The sequence below is a fragment of the Neovison vison genome, chromosome 2 (genome assembly GCF_020171115.1).
Source record: "Neovison vison isolate M4711 chromosome 2, ASM_NN_V1, whole genome shotgun sequence".
In the NCBI taxonomy this organism is placed as follows: domain Eukaryota; kingdom Metazoa; phylum Chordata; class Mammalia; order Carnivora; family Mustelidae; genus Neogale; species Neogale vison.
The window spans coordinates 200,767,329-200,783,500 of NC_058092.1; the positions used below are offsets into that span (position 1 = coordinate 200,767,329).

At 40.6% G+C, this 16,172-nt stretch overlaps 2 protein-coding genes across 5 annotated transcripts in view; one reads left to right on the top strand and one right to left on the bottom strand.

Moving 5' to 3' along the window:
- PARG (poly(ADP-ribose) glycohydrolase) overlaps window positions 1-12,056 on the bottom strand; it is a 125,166-nt gene extending 113,110 nt beyond the window's left edge. Inside the window, exons 1-4 of one of the 4 annotated variants that reach the window (XM_044240013.1) lie at window positions 11,987-12,056; window positions 4,429-4,495; window positions 2,833-3,819; window positions 1,577-1,760 (exon numbers count right to left, since the gene is read on the bottom strand). In XM_044240013.1, the coding sequence (XP_044095948.1) occupies window positions 1,577-1,760; window positions 2,833-3,819; window positions 4,429-4,466 (1,209 nt within the window). In that variant the 5' untranslated portion in view covers window positions 4,467-4,495; window positions 11,987-12,056. Of the gene's footprint in view, window positions 1-1,576; window positions 1,761-2,832; window positions 3,820-4,428; window positions 4,496-11,551 lie in introns of all 4 variants that reach the window. The other 3 variants (XM_044240012.1, XM_044240015.1, XM_044240014.1) reach the window with 3 other exon arrangements.
- Window positions 12,057-12,100: 44 nt separating this feature from the next.
- TIMM23B (translocase of inner mitochondrial membrane 23 homolog B) overlaps window positions 12,101-16,172 on the top strand; it is a 30,582-nt gene continuing 26,510 nt past the window's right edge. The window contains exons 1-2 of the mRNA XM_044240021.1: window positions 12,101-12,354; window positions 14,649-14,707. Of these exons, the coding sequence (XP_044095956.1) occupies window positions 12,249-12,354; window positions 14,649-14,707 (165 nt within the window). The 5' untranslated portion in view covers window positions 12,101-12,248. The remainder of the gene's footprint in view (window positions 12,355-14,648; window positions 14,708-16,172) is intronic.

Consider the following 16,172-nt stretch of genomic DNA (forward strand, 5'->3'; position numbering starts at 1 on the left):
ACAGTTAAAAATATACTTTAGAAGTAACAGATGAGTCAAACTTCCTAAGAAACCATGAACCACTTCCATGCAACACAATTTGATAATTATTGTTTGCATATTTTTCATCTCTTATCTGAGCTCTTACGTTATAATTCTGTTTTCAATGTATCTCACTTCGACTTTCCTTCCATACAACTGTCTGATTAATCCTGCTATAGCATAACTATTGTATGGACAGACATTTTAACAATTTCCAATACCTACAGACTCAAGTCCAATTCCTGATACCTAAAGCCCTCTATAATATGGACCTAATCCACTTTTCAAGACTTGTCTTCCACCATCTTCCATCCAAATTCTAAGCTCTAGTAATTATTTTCCATGTCTAAAACAAATAGTTTTTCAACTACAAAGCCTCTTCTTCTAAGGATTATGTATGTGTCTTGGAATTCTCTTATTAATTCTCCATCAGAAATTTCTGCCTCTTTTTTTTTTTTAAAGATTTAGTTATTTATTTGAGAAAGAATGAGTGAGCATGGATGTGGGGAGGAAGAGAGAGAATCTCAAGCAGACTCCCTACTAAGCACAGAGCCCAATGCAGGGCTCCATCCCATGATCCTGAGATCATGACTTAAGACACAATCAAGAGTCAGATGCTTAACCTACTGAACCATCCAGGCACTCCTGTGCTCATCTTTTAGAGCTCAGCTCAAACCCTACCCCATTCAATGTTGCTTCCACCTCTAACCATGATAAATTCTATACTTCAAAATATCTAATCAACCCTAGACTAAGCTATATAATAAAAGGGATTTTTTTAAAGTAGTTCCTGTGAAATCTAATACAGAGACAAAAAATTCTAAAACTACCCAATGAGTAACAGAAATCTAAAATTGGATTAAGAGGGGTACCTGGCTATTTCAGTCAGTGGAGCACATGACTCTTGATCCTGGTTATGAGTTCAAGCCCCATGTTGAGTGTAGAGATTACTTTAAAAAAACAAAATCTTGGGGCACTTGGATGGCTCAGTCAGTTAAGGATGTGCCTTTGGCTCAGGTCATGATCCCAATGGGATCAAGCCCTGCATTGGACTCCCTGCTCAGTGGGGAGCCTCCTCTCCCTCTCTCCCTTATTCATGCTCTCTCTCTCTCTCTCAGATAAATCAATATAATCTAAAATAATCAAACAAAATAAAATATAATAAAATTTTAAAAACTGGACTGTGGTGGGGCGCCTGGATGGCTTAGTTGGTTAAGTGTCTGTCTGCCTTCAGTTCAAGTCATGATCCCAGGATCCTGGGATAGAGTACCACATCGAGCTCCTTGCTCAGCAGGGAGCCTGCTTCTCCCTCTCCCAAAACAAAACTGAGAAAGTCAATTTCCTTTATCAGCTGAAAATGATTCATCTTATGGGTGTATTAAGTACTACTATCAAATAAGCTATCATTATACTTCTCTATAGACTTCTTAGTATTTTATATATCCAGAAAAGAGAAGCGGTTACTATGACTTGGTCTCTTTTTCACATTAGTAAGTACCATAATAAATCAAGATTTAAGAGTCTTCTCTCTTTTTCAGTAAGAAGTAATACCTACCCGAATAGTTACTGTGTGATTAGCAGATGGTCTCAAGAGAGGCAGCCGGATCCCACATCTAGGCAGTCTTCTCATCTCCTCAATAGGAGTTCCAAGCCATTTCTTATCTGGAGAAAGGTGAGGTGGAATGTATTTAGGTATCTTCCTTTCTGTTCTTTGATGCTTGACTTCACACTGTTCTTTTCTAAGGTCAAAACAAATGTATTCAGTCACAATCACTCACTGCTCAAGTTTTGTTGGATAAACAAGTACAAAACTTACCCAGAATGTTATTGTTTAAAACATGCCAAGGGGTGCCTGGGTGGCTCAGTCAGTCGTCTGTCTTCAGTTCAGGTCATAATCCCAGGATCCAGGACTGAGCCCCGTGTTGGGCTCCCTGCTCAGCAGGGAGTCTGTTTATTCCTCCCCCTGTGCCTGTCCCTGACTCTAGCTTGAGTGCACACACACTCTCTCTCACATAAACAAATAAAACCTTTTTTTAAAAAAAGTGTGCCAGGCTTGCTCTCTCCCCTAGGGTACTTACAATCAAAAGAAAAAATTATAAACCTTAGAGTAAAACTGAAGAGCTTATTTTCAAGTCTGTGTTAAGAATTTCTAAACAGAGGAAATCACCTTCCCAAAAAAGACCAGGTAAGAATATGCACTCTGCCAAATGAGTCATGGTTCATAGCATCAGCTACTTCTCAGGTTTCTAGAATAATTTTCAACAAAGTGAACTTACTGTGGCACATGTGACAGAAAATATCACAGAAATTATGGAGAGCAAGCTTGAAGATTCCATATGGGATAACTTTAAGCTTTATAATCAGACAGACTGATTTAAGTTCCAGCATTACCACCCACAAGTTAAAATTTCAGTGAATTCTCTAATTCAAATTTCAGTTTTCTCATTAGCGAAGTGAGTATAATATCACCTGCCTACCCATTAGAGCATTAGAGAAAATGTAGTATACAAAAACTTAGAAAAATTGATACATAAACAGAAGCTACTATCAACCTAGTATTTTTATATTCTGATAATCCCCATAAATTCCAGAAGGAAAATCATGAAACCAAAAAATTCCCATTAATAATATTCATTTGCTTCTTGTTATCTGTTTTGGTATTTTTGAATCTAGGTTTAAATTTACCATACGTAATTAACAGGAAACACAACTATTTCTTCGCTTTAGTGTAAACCATAACTTTGTTAAACCTCCTTGCAAAATTATAAAAGGTATTACACTATTGGAGATAGTCTTGTTGGAAAAAATTACCTTTTGTCCTCTGCTTTGGGCATTCTCATGAAATGATCTGTGATTTTAGAATCCTTTTTCCCATGTTGCTTTGAATTTCTACATTCTACATTCAGGCCAGAATTACTTCCAGGTGGTCTGGCATTTAAATCATTCATTCCACTCCGAGTCTCTCCTCTTTCAAATTGAAAATGTAATCGAATTTCACCTTCTTTAGAAGAGGACCGTTTCCTCAATTCAGTGTCGGCTTCTCTTGCTTGGAACCTTGAAAGTTTACTTGCTGTTTGGGAAGAATTGCTATCTTCTTGTTCATCAAAACCTGGACTTGTCTCTTCATCTGCTTCTGAGTCCTGACAACTATTTTTGGAATTATCCACGTCCATTGGTGACTCAGGTTCACTTTCTTTCTCGAAGGGAGGAGAATTTCCTAAACTACTCTCTTGTCTACTCAGTTTGTTGGCATTTTTCAGTTCAGTACCAACATCCTCAGAGCCGACATCTGACAAGGGACTCTCTGGCACCACATCTACCTCTTCCTGCTGACAACCCGCACAGTCTTCTACAGGACGGCAAGACTTGCTGCACTTCTGGCTGCTTCTGGCTTCTCTGGCCTGTTCACCTTCTGTGGTCTGCTTTTTATTTGTTAACGTTACAGGTGTCAAAAATTGTTGGTTATCTCTACTTCCCTCACTATCTGTGTCGCTGTGATCATCATTTCGGGATGACTGATCAACGTTAGCATTACTGAATCGCTCTGGTACCAGAGTTACTGTCGAAGGTTCACTTTCTAAAAGCCTCTCTGTATGCTTCCCTTCATTTTGCCACTTACACATAGCTGCAGTCTGATGCTGATTCAAATATTGTGTACTTTTCTCAACAGGTGATTTTTCAAGACTTAGCTGAGAAACATTTTCTAATTTTTCCACATTATGTTGGTAAAAGTTATCTTTTTGTACAGAACTCATCATGGACTCTACTCTTGTATTGTTGTTTTCTTTACTATGCAAACTACAACAGAATAAAAAGAACTAATGAGACAACAGAAATTACGATACAATAAAAAGAATTAATGGTATAAAAAAATCACTTGTCCAACCCCACTCCCCGTGTCACAGGAGTAATTAAATTACTGGTGATATCCTAAACACAGAGCGTGCTCATGACTCCATGACTGCACATATGCCTAAAGCGCCCTTTCCCCAACTCTATGCCTTGGAAATACCTGCCGTTCCTTTAAATGTTAAACTTCACTCACCTCCTAGCAGGCCTTTCTGCAAAGATAAAGCTAATTCTTGGTTCTAGATGCTAACCACCACTGTTCTCTGTTTCTACCTTTCTGTTCTATTTATCACACTATGTAATAATCATGTGTTTTTGCAACTGCCACCAGTGTACTGTATCTTAAACACACAGACTATACTCCTTTTTCATCTCTGTATGTCAAGTATATAGGATAGACCCTAGCACATGAAGGACTCTAAAAATTAGTATTTGTAAGTGAAAAAGTAAATAAATAAACAGATAAAAAATGGGAAAGCAAGGAGAAAGTGACATGAACCAAGATAAAACATTCATATGTCATGTTACATATTTTTCTATATAGGCATGTTTCTATACCTTTCTGATTCAGTTGTCTTGTTTCCTTTAGTGTCCATCCAACTGGTAATAGTCTTTTGTTTGAAAACTGCAAAAAAAGAAAAGACACACACCAAAAGGATAAAATACCTATGGCACCATTTATACATGTAAGGCACTGTGCTAGGTTCTGTGATTTAAACAGAGATTAATCATTCCTTCCACACTCAAGCAATGGGAGATAAGACAGAAATATAAATATAAATGCATTTGGCTTTGAGCAGAAAGTGACAGGCTTATGAAAGAGCTGGGATGGCGTAATGAATGAGAGTACAGGCTCTGAAATCAAATCACCTGGATTCAAACCCTAGTACTCCCATTGGATTCCTATGTGTCTTTGTGAGGGATCATTTCTCTGTCTCTCAGATTTTTCATTTGTAAAATTGCAAATTAATAGTATTTCCCCTGGGCTTATTATGAGGTTTAAATTAAATAACACATGCAAGGTGTTAAGTTAAAGGCACAATCTGGTTGGTACATGCTCAGTAAATGTTGGTTCTTAACTACCTTTAGTATTAAAAGAGATGCTGATAAAGAATTAAGGTGCACCTCTGGTGGCTTCTGGCCACCAAAGAAACTACTTTAGGGAAATGGAGTAAGTGGGACAATTTGATAAGTAGGGCTCGAATTGTTTCTTGAAGAATAAACGTATACTCGCATAAAGGGAAAATCATAAGCAAAGGCACCAATGCCAGGGAAAAATAAAGAACTTAAAAAGAAAGCAACAGAAAATATGACTGGAAAGTCAAGTAGGACCATATCAGAGAGGTTCCTAAATGACCCACAAAAACAGATACAAATGGGGGCACCTGGGTAGCCCAGATGGTTAACTGTCGGCCTTCAACTTAGGTCCTGACCCAGGGTCCTGCCAGCCTACCTGCTCAGCAGGGAGCCTGCTTCTCCCTCTACTGATCCCCCCTGCTCGTGCTCTTTCACCTTCTCTGTCAAATAAATAAATAAAACCCTTTATTTAAAAAAAAAAAAAAAGCATACACTCAGAGCTATAATTTCAAAACTCAAATCTCGGAGGTGCCCATTCATGCCCGATACATATCCTTGAGGGCAAATCTAAAGGGGCCAGAAGGAAGAGCCTATTGGTAGAAATGAAGCTATTGGTCTAGGTCAGTAGCTCCCAAACCTTCTGAATCATCAGCGGCTCATAATTAATGGATCCTGGGTCAGGCCCCAGACCTACTGAATCACTCTTTGTATGAATGGAGTCAGGAGGGAAGCTGGACTCTGTATTTTTTTTTTCAAAAAGTGACTCTGATGATCATTAGCTAGGTTGGAGAACTAATGGCGAAGAACCAAAACTAGTCATTGTGAGAAGGGAGAATAAAAGTTGAGAAATGAATCATCACAGATTTCACAATGATTTAAGTTAAAGGTGATACTAAGCTTTAAGTCTTATAGACTTGAAAGATGGTTACAGCATTAAGTTAAAATGTAGACTATAAAACAACTGGAGGGACACCTGGGTGGCTCAGTCGGTTGAGCATTTGCCTTTGGCTCAGGTCATGATCCCAGGGTCCTGGGATCAAGCCTCATGTGGGGCTCCCTGCTCAGCAGGTAGTCTGCTTCTCCAGGACTCCTGGGTGGCTCAATCAATTTAAGCGTCTGCTTTTGGCTCAGGTCATGATCCCAGGGTCCTGCAATGGAGTCCTGCTCCTTGCTCAGTGGCGAGCTTTGCTTCTCCCTCTGCCTGCTGCCCCCCCCGCCCCCTGCTTGTGCACTCTCTCTGACAAATAAATAAATAAAATCTTTTAAAAAGTGGGGGGGCTTTGCCACTCTTCCCTATAAGGCGTGCAGTCTATATCCCTGCCCCCTGGGGCGCCTGGGTGGCTCAGTGGGTTGAGCCGCTGCCTTCGGCTCGTGTCGTGATCTCGGGGTCCTGGGATCGAGTCCCACCTCGGGCTCTCTGCTCAGCAGGGAGCCTGCTTCCCTCTATCTCCCTCTCTGCCTGCCTCTCCGTCTGCTTGTGATCTCTCTCTGTCAAATAAATAAATAAAATCTTGAAAAAAAAAAAAAGATTTAAAAATAGAAAAAAAAAAAAAAGACAACTGGATTTTGGGTAAAATATGATTACATCAATTGTGAACATACTAAAATTGAGATGCCAGAAATAACCAGATAGAAATGACCAGCAGACAATAGGAGAAGTAGAATTCATGGCTCAGCAGAGGAAGATACAACATAAATAAATGCAAACCACAATTTACATAAGCATTAAAAATAAGCATGCTTTCAAAATTAACTGCATTGCCTATGGATTAAATGTATATAATACCTTAGTGTAAGAAAATATAAGATGATAAATATTCTCAACTATTCCCCAAACTGCAATGTAAGAATCTGAGCCCCTTAAGACACAGACTCATTCTTATTTGCTTATGTCTCTCCTCAAACACTGTAACATGAGCATAACAAGTCTCATAACAGATGCTGTCCCAAACACATGAAAATCAACAGCTTTATCACTGTATTTAAGTGCCATATAATTCATTCCTTACAAAAAATACTAACATTCCAGCCAGTAAAAATCTTTGATTAGCATTTTTAAAATAGTTTCTATCACAACAAAGTAATTATATTCGATTTTCTTATTAAACACCACATTTCCATGATTTTACTAAGTTAGTACTTCTACAGAAAATCAGGCTTCAGAGAAAAAAACTAGCTTCAATCAGAAAAGGATGAACCACTTGATTCCAAGACTACTTCTGTAGTTTCATCTTTCTCCATCCATTTAATTTCATTACATCAAACACAAGTGTAGAAAATCCTCAAATTACAAACCAGCAAGGAGCCAAAAATTCACGTTTTGTGCCAGTGTGGAGTTTAAAACACCTTTCTCCATAAATATAAGGATTAAATGGTATGCCCAGCACTATGAGGGCAAGTCTACAGAATTGAAAGACTGCATCCAACATTATTTCATAAAAAACTATGAAGTGTTTTCCTGCAGCTCTGACACTGAGAATGTGTCCTCTTTTCAGCGCCAAGTTTCCTACTATAATTCCCGAAGCCTGTGAAAAGGATAAAGGAGGAGCAGGAGCTGAGGAACCAGTATTTCCTGATAATAAGATACTCCTCAGTCCTTCTGAGAGTCCTACTTCTTTCCATTGCCACTACTTCTGGCTTTCAAAGGTTTCTTTTGCAACATGCCACAGGACTGCTTCAGAATTTTACCCCTTAATTCCTGAATTGAGGATAAAATTATGCTTTCCACATTATCTGGTAATTTCTGTCTTTTTACTAGAAATAATCACAGCAAACAAAAAGAAGGGCAGTGGTAGGTGATGAAAAAGATACAAGATCTGGAGTCAAACAAGATCTTGGACTGAGATCCTTGCTCAGTCACTTACTAGTACTTCACTTCTTTGAGCTGCTAATATTTCCTCAACTATAATATGGGGTTAGCAGTAAATATCTACCTAAAGGTTTATGTAGATTAACGAGAGAAAATAATAAGTGTCTAGTCTCACAAAGCAGAAATTCAACAAATGTCTTCTCTTGCAACACTCCCACCCAATCTCTTTTTCAATGAAATCAGCATTTCTCCAACTCTATTCTAATTTCACACCATTTACACTTAATCTCCTTAGTAACATCACTCAGTAACCAGTGTATTTCAAAGTTCACTGAGCAAATCAATTACTTCCTGGCACCAATACAGGCAGAAGACACAACATGCTTTCAAACTAACCTGCATTTCAAAGGAACAACCCACCTCCACAAAAAGTCCCCTTCTTCCAGCAGGAGCAAGATAAAGTATGAGAAGGACGGGTATGGTGAGACCAAAGTAATGGACAGTGGATTTTTGAGATGAGGAAAGAGGTCAGAAGATGCTTTGGACAGCACTAAGGCTGAAGGAAAGACATGGAGAAAGGGGGACAAGCTGGGTCCAGTTACTTGCCCCCTCACCAACTGCTACCACCATCGCCCCCACTGATCTACACTTAGACCATGCCTGGAGCAGAGAGACAAACTCCAGGTAGTTATAAAAGGCAGAAAAAAAAGAGTTCTGCCTATATGCAGATCTGCAGATTTCAACTAATATAATATGCCCAGGGAGGTAAATAATACCATATTTAGAGACGTTGAATGAATATCTATTTCCTTTTCTCACCTATTCTCCTAAGAAAACTATATACTAAAATTTTTAATACCAGTTCCTAAAAGAATTTCAAATTTGAAACAATAGTTTTTGTTTAGACTTTGCACATTTTGTTAATTTGTGTCCTGTGCCCAGTATACAAAAATATTTACACATATGAAGTACAGCCCAAGTATTAACTTGGTTCCTCTTCTGCAGAAATCTGCAGAAAATAAGATCCAACCATGAGGACTGACTGCCCTCCTCCACTAGCAACGAACTCTTCCACCTTTATATGCAAATGAAGTTAATAGGTCTACAAATTAGCTCCTCGCAGAAGTCAGATACTGTACTTGGAGGTCACTCTCATTCGCCCCTCTCTTCCACTCTCCTTCACTAAGTTCTCTGAAATCTACAGCCTAAATCTTAAATCCATTCCTTCCTCTCCATCTTCAAAACAGCACCAATATCAAAAGAATAGGTACTTTTTAGACAACTGCTTTTACTTCCTGCAACTGATCTCCTTGTCTAGTCTTGGCTATCTCTATACCAGTGTTAACATAAAGGACTAACTTTTTTAAAAAGTCTTTATTTAAATTCTAGTTAGTTAAACATATAGTGTAATATTGGCTTCAGGAGTAGAATTTCATGATTTATCACTTACATATAACACCCAGTGCTCATCCCAACAAGTGCCCTCCTTAATACTCAACACCCATTTAGAACATTCCCCACCCAGCTCCCCTCCAACAACCCTCAGTTTGTTCTCTGAGAGTCTTCTGGGATGCCTGGGTGGCTCCGTCGGTTATGCGTCTGCCTTCCACTCAGGTCATGATCCCAGGTTGCCGGGACTGAGCCCCATGTCTGGCTCCCTGATCAGGGGGGAGTTTGCCTCTCCCTCTCCCTCAGCACCCACAATCCCTACTCATGCTCTCAAATAAACAGATAAAATCTTTTCCAAAAGTCTCTTATGATTTGCCTCCCCCGCCTTTTTTACTCCTTACCCTTTAGGTTCATGTTTTGTTTCTTCCACTTATGAGTGGAATCATATGGCATTTGTCTTTCTCTTATTTTTCTTAGCATAATACACTCTGGCTCCATCTGACAGCATTGCAAAAGAAAAGATTTCATTCTTTCTGATGGCTGAGTAATATTTAAAGGACTAACTTTTTACAGTGAAATACAAACAACGTGAGAATGTGTCCTACACAATAGGTATTATTTCATGAAACACGTTTGTAATAAATATGGCATATGTACCCAGTTCAAAGATTTCTAACTCTGTGTAGTGGCTGAACTTATACAGTGGACTATAGGTAGAGAAGTCCAAAGGCCACTAAGCCATCTTTTCCAAAATATTAACCAAATGTTATCTCTCCCTTTAAAAGCTTTCAGTGGCTTCCTATTAACTAGAGAATAAAGTCCAAATTCCTTGAAATGGCACTAGAATTTGTCCATAGTAAGTTCTGTCCTTCTTCCTGGCCTTAAGTCCTGTCACTCCTTGTCATTTTATGCTCCAGTCCTACCACCTTTGCACATACCATTCCCTCTGCGTATTTCTTTCTCTCCTTGATCTATACGGCAAATCCTGCTCATCCTTCGATTTATAGTTGAGATCTACTCCCCAATGCCTCTAAGTCCTGAGAGAACTAAGTTTACACCAGTCACCCAAAGACTGACCTCTGGCTAGCCTTCTACACTGTTGACAACTGCATCCTTTTTGAAATGTTCTTTGCTGCATGACACAACAAAAGTCAGGCTTTCATTCTACTCTTCTGGCTGCTTCTCTTCAGTCTACTCTTAAATGATGGTGTTCCTAAAGTTTCTTTCCTAGGTCACCTTTATTTTCTCTATATGCTTTATATGATTGAATCTATGTCCAAAGCATCAATTATCACGGTTATGTCAAGAATCCCCAAATCTTTATTTCCAGCACAAATTAAGAGGTACAAACCCACAGATCCCATTCTCTGATTCCATTCACTTCTCTCCCTCTCTACTGTACACAACCAAGTATAAACCATCATTATCTCCCACCTAGACTAACTCCTTTAGTCTTGGGCCTGTTACTACTTCTCTCTTTCAATCCATTCTTCATTTTCTACACACCAGCCAGAGACCTTTAAAAAAAAAAAAGATGTGGGTACATGCACATACATAGTCGCTTCCCTATGGAAAACGCATTAAAAGCTTCTCACTGCCCTTAGAGGTAAAGTTCAAAACCCTCAGGACTGCCTATTATTTCCCAGTATGATCTGATCCTTTCCTACCTCCCTGCAGCCCCATCTCTCTCTCCTCTCTTCTGTTGACAGTATGCACCAGTTGAACTTCAGGAACATTTCCTTACTTCCTCTTTTCTAGCTAACTCTTCATTCTTTTTTAGCCCTCAGAATAGGCACCTCATCTTCTGGGAGATTATCTCTGATCCCGCAGAGTGGATTAAGATTCCTGACTCCTACCATAACGATGTATGTCTCTCACCTGTCTGCCTGTGGACTTTGTAATTGTTTATCTCACCATAGATTTTAGGATCTGAAGACAGTGCCCAAGTTACACTTGTTCAATCCTGTATGCCAGAAATAAGCGCAATGCCAGCTAATACTAACAGCTCTGCACCACCCCACCCCCCTGAATAAGAAATCTGAACCAAAAGAAGTTGTGACCTTCTTTGTACCTTTTTTCCATCTAAAGGCTGGAGCTTCACATACACAATTAGACTTTCTTAACAACTAAGGCAATTTCTCAAACCCGAGAAAAGCAAACAGGTGGAGTCTACTGCCCTTTTCCCCCCTGAGAGTGACTGCTCACCAGGGTTTCTCACACCACCAATCCCAAAGGAGAAAATTCGGCCACATTCCCCTACTAGCGACCTCATTGGCTCAGCAAAAGGGCCTCAGAGTGGTGCACACAAGACACCAGAAAGGGGTGACTGGAGTCCCTGGGTCCCCAGACAGAGACCGAAAGGTTCGGGCCAAAGCGAAGGACAAAGATCTTTATTTCCCCACGTACCAAGAGAGGTGGAGCTGCCTCTGTGCGGTCCCGCCCGCCCCGGGACGCAGCCTGACGAGGACGGTGGGACCCTGAACTGCACGGGAGCGTCCTTGGAATCGAGGACGCGCCTCTGCCTGCTGGGGAAGCTCCGGGCGTCCGAGGCGGCCGGCGGAGAAGTTGCAGCGGCGCCCCAGCGGGGTCGCTTGGTGCAGGGCTCACAGCCGGGGCCCGCACTCATGCTTGGGACCCGCAGCGCAGAGTCCCCGGGCCGGCCCGGGCGGAGAGCCTCATTCACTAACCCTGAGAGGGACGGACTGCGCCTCCTCCTCGGCGCCTCCCGGCACCATTCCCTCTTTGCCGCTGCCTCTCTCTGCAGTTGCTGCTCCGCCGGCCTCCCGAGCCAAGCCCTAGCTAGTCGCCTGCCTTCCCTCTTCCACAGGCACCCCCACCTGCCTCAGAATGCGCCGCTTTGATTCTGGCTTGGTTCACTTTCCCACCACCGGAAGACTGCCGTCAGGCGCTTCCGTTTTCCGGGACGTATAATGTCGCAAAACGGAAGTACAAGGATTAGCGGGTACCGGCTCCCGGAAGGTCACCGTGTGAAGGAGGCGGTGGGAACGCGGGTCTCCCCGCTGTTTTGGGGGAGCAACGGCAGAACAGACGAACCTGGCCTGAGACGGCGGTGAGAAGCAGACGAGCAGTTTGCTGCGACACCATGGAGAGCGGCGGGGGAAGCGGGAACAAAACCACAGGGGGGTTGGCCGGCTTTTTTGGAGCCGGCGGGGCCGGTTACTCGCACGCGGATTTGGCCGGCGTCCCGCGTAAGTATCAGGCCTACCTTGTGAACATTTCTCAGTGGTTCTTGGCGACTCCGCCAGACATATAGTGTGTTTACTGTGGGTTGTTTTTTTTTTTTCGGCTGGCTTTTACAGTCTTCAGTACTGTAAACCCCAGTGATGGGGTTAGGGTGTTTGCGCTGCCGCTCGAGTTTTTGGAGCCATGGATCCCCGAGAAGTTCTGTCCGGGTGACGTGGACGCGGGATGCTGCATGTTTTCTTCCCTTTATAGACGAGTGTGGTGCCTTATCTTTCCTACCACACATTTCTTGTGCGTTGAGCTGTGTGTTTGACTCTAGATTAAGAGGAGAGCCTACCTCTGCAAGTAAATACATTCCAAATAGGCTATAAATAACTTTTAAGCTCTAAGTCAGTGTTTCGAAACTGCGATATAGCCTTCAGGGCAGAACATTTAATATTGAATGTAGGCAAGAAAGAAATCTGAGTCGGGCCGGGGGAGGAGCCAAGAAGTGAACTGCACTTTATAGGCCATTTATGGACTTGAAAAAAGAAGCCAGATAAGAATTTTAGGAAACGAAATACCCAAGGCCAAAAGTGCAGAAATATGAATACTACCTGTCTGTGCCCTCTCAATCCTGTGAATGTCGTCCAGATGTTTGGGACTTTGTGGGTATTCAGCCGGATGAATATAACTTGTTCTACTTCTCCAGGTCTTCTTTGGTCAAGAGCAAAAGAGTCCTAGTGTCACTTATGTCAAAACTGAATCTGGAACACATTTTACATATAATAAGCCTTCCGAGGTCTGAGTTTTGGAGCACAAAGGGCACTGCCTTAATATGACAAAGCATTGTTACATTAATTTGATTAAAGTTTGAAGGTAAATTGAGAGGTCGAGGGTGACCACCATTCACTGAACACCTGGAATGGGCCAACGACTTTTCTGGGTGCAGGACTACCAGTGGTCAAAAGAGATGATTGCTGCTTTCATGGAGTTTACATCCTAGTGTGTCAAGTAACACAAACACATTTCAGTTAATAAGTGTATGTAAAGGCATCAAAACAGGATCAGGGGATGGGAGCAGGTCATTGTTTTAGAATAAATAGGTCAGGGAAAGCAACCAGAGTGTGTTTACATTTGACCTGTGACTTGAATACAGTACAAATGTGGGGGCGCATAGGCACATGGAGGTACACAAGGGAAAATGGTTAGTCCAAGTGCCCTGGGGTGAGGGGGGACAGACCTGACATGTTTAAAGAACATCAGATGGGCCAGTGTGTCTACAAAGTTGAGAGCGAGTTGGAGCAGTAGGAGATAATGAGATCAGGAGAGCAAGTAATGCCACTAATGCATTGTTTTATAAGCCATGGTAAGGAGTTTGGATTTGATTAAAATTGTGAATGGAAGCCATTAAGGCTGATTTCCTTTTCCTTAAAAAAAGTCAGTTTAGTTACTATATAGGAAGTGAATTGAAGGGACTAGAGCAGATTAAGGAGTTCATTTAGGTAGGAGATTATTACTGTAGTCTAGGTGAGATTTAATGGTTGGACTAAGATGGTAGCAGTAAGGATGGTGTTAAGTAATAGTTCAAGACGAATATTGAATATAGAATTAATAGGACTTTCAGTTGATGAAAGGACTGGAGTCCTGGGTATTTCTTAGATTTGTGAACATCCAAAGGATTCAAGGATTAAATTCAGAATATGAGAAAGTTGATATTCCTTGATGGATTTTTTTTCCCATTGTCAAAGTTAGTGGGATTCAAGTCTGGCTCTCTGAGAGTTTCCATTTTCTTTTGTCCTGACTCCCATTCCTGTGGTGATGACCCAAGAATGTTCTGCACTGCCACAGCAACTCACCTTTGTCAGCAACTGTCAATACTAAGATTTGAAGGAACGGCCTTAAAATATTTATATATAATTCATAACCCAAGCACCGGTTTTCCCATGAAATTCACTTGTCTATTGTCAGTCTTATTTTGCAATTTGTATAGATGTCAAGCATCCTTGTAGCAAAGTAGAGGAAATTAGCTTTATAATTGACTTCGGCTATGCTTCCTGCTACTTTGATTATTTGATCCACATTATTGCCAATATCTTCTTGGTATGAGAGCCTGAGCCACTAGTGCAGGACTTGGTTTGAAATTCAGGAACCAGGAGGAGACAACCACAAACTGCCAGACAGGATAAGGAGAAAAGGAGAAAATTTCATATTCAGTAAGCCTGTATATCAAAATTGAAAAACACCCAGAACAGCGTAATTAACACTAAATGAAATAACTTTTTAAAATTTCATTGCAATGTGATGTTTTTCTCTCTAGTGACTGGTATGAATCCTCTGTCTCCGTATTTAAATGTGGATCCACGATATCTCGTTCAGGTAAAATTAAGACTAGTCCTTTTATGAATTTATTAGTTTGGTAATTTATCTTACTGCTTTAAAAAAAAATCCAGGTTCTTATGCTAACTAGATCTGTGATACATATTTCTGGAGGCACCAACTCCTTTTTCTTTTCTTTTCTTTTTCTTTTCTCAGAAACTCCGGGATTTGACTTTTATCTCTCTGTTACCAATTAACTAATTCCCTTTAAAGGGTTTTTGGGGTTTGAGGTGTTTGGGGTTTTTTTCCCCTTTCCCATTTAAATTGTGAAATGTACTAACATTAAATTTACTATCTTACCCATTTTTAAGTGTACTGTCCAGTAGTATTAACTATGTTTATAATATTGTGCAACAATTACCACCTGCCATATCTGTAACTCATTTCATTATGTAAAACAAACTATACCCATTGAAAAATAACTTCATTCCACCCACCTATCCCATGGCAACCACTGTTTTGCTTTCTGTTTCTGGTTTTGATACTCTTAAGTACCTCAAATAAGTAGAATTATAGTATCTTTTTGTGATTGGCTTATTTCATTTACCATAATACTCTCAGGTTTCACTTATGCTATAGCATGTGTCAGAATTTCCTTCCTTTTAGGCTCACTAATATTTAATTGAATAATATTCCATTCTGCTTTTCCATCTGTCCCTGGACGCTTGGATTGCTTTCATATTTTAGCTATTGGGGGTAGTGTTGCTCTGGACATTAGTGTACAAATGTCTCTTCCTGAACCTTTTTTTAATTTCAGTTATATATTCAGAAATGAAATTACTGGATCTTTTTTTTTTTTTTTTAAAGATTTTATTTATTTATTTGACAGAGAGAGATCACAAGTAGGCAGAAAGGCAGGCAGAGAGAGAGAGGAGGAAGCAGGCTCCCCGCTGAGCAGAGAGCCCGATGCCGGACTCGATCCCAGGACCCCGGAGATCATGACCTGAGCCGAAGGCAGCAGCTTAACCCACTGAGCCACCCAGGCGCCCGAAATTACTGGATCTTAGTGGAAATTTTATTATTATTTATCTGAGGAATGCCATACTGTGTTCTGTAGCACTATACCATTTTACATTCCCAAGAACTGCACAAGGTTTGCAATTTCTCCACATCCTCACCAACAGTTGTTATTTTCTGCAGTTTTTTGATTTAGCTATTCTAATGAGTATGAGGTGGTGCTCCTTGTAGTTTTGAGTTGCATGACCCTAATGATTAGTGATGTTGAACACCTTTTCATAATGATTTTTGCCCATTTTATGCCCATTGCCATACCTTTGGAGAAATGCTTATTTTTAAGTTCTTTGTCCATTTTTGAATTGAATCTTTATTTTTTGTTGAATTTAATTTCTCTATATATTCTGAATATTAACCCCTGATCAGGTAACATGATTTGCAAATATTTTCTCACATCCTGTGGGTTGCCTTTTTACTATGCTGATTACTATCTTCTGAGTCACAGTATTTT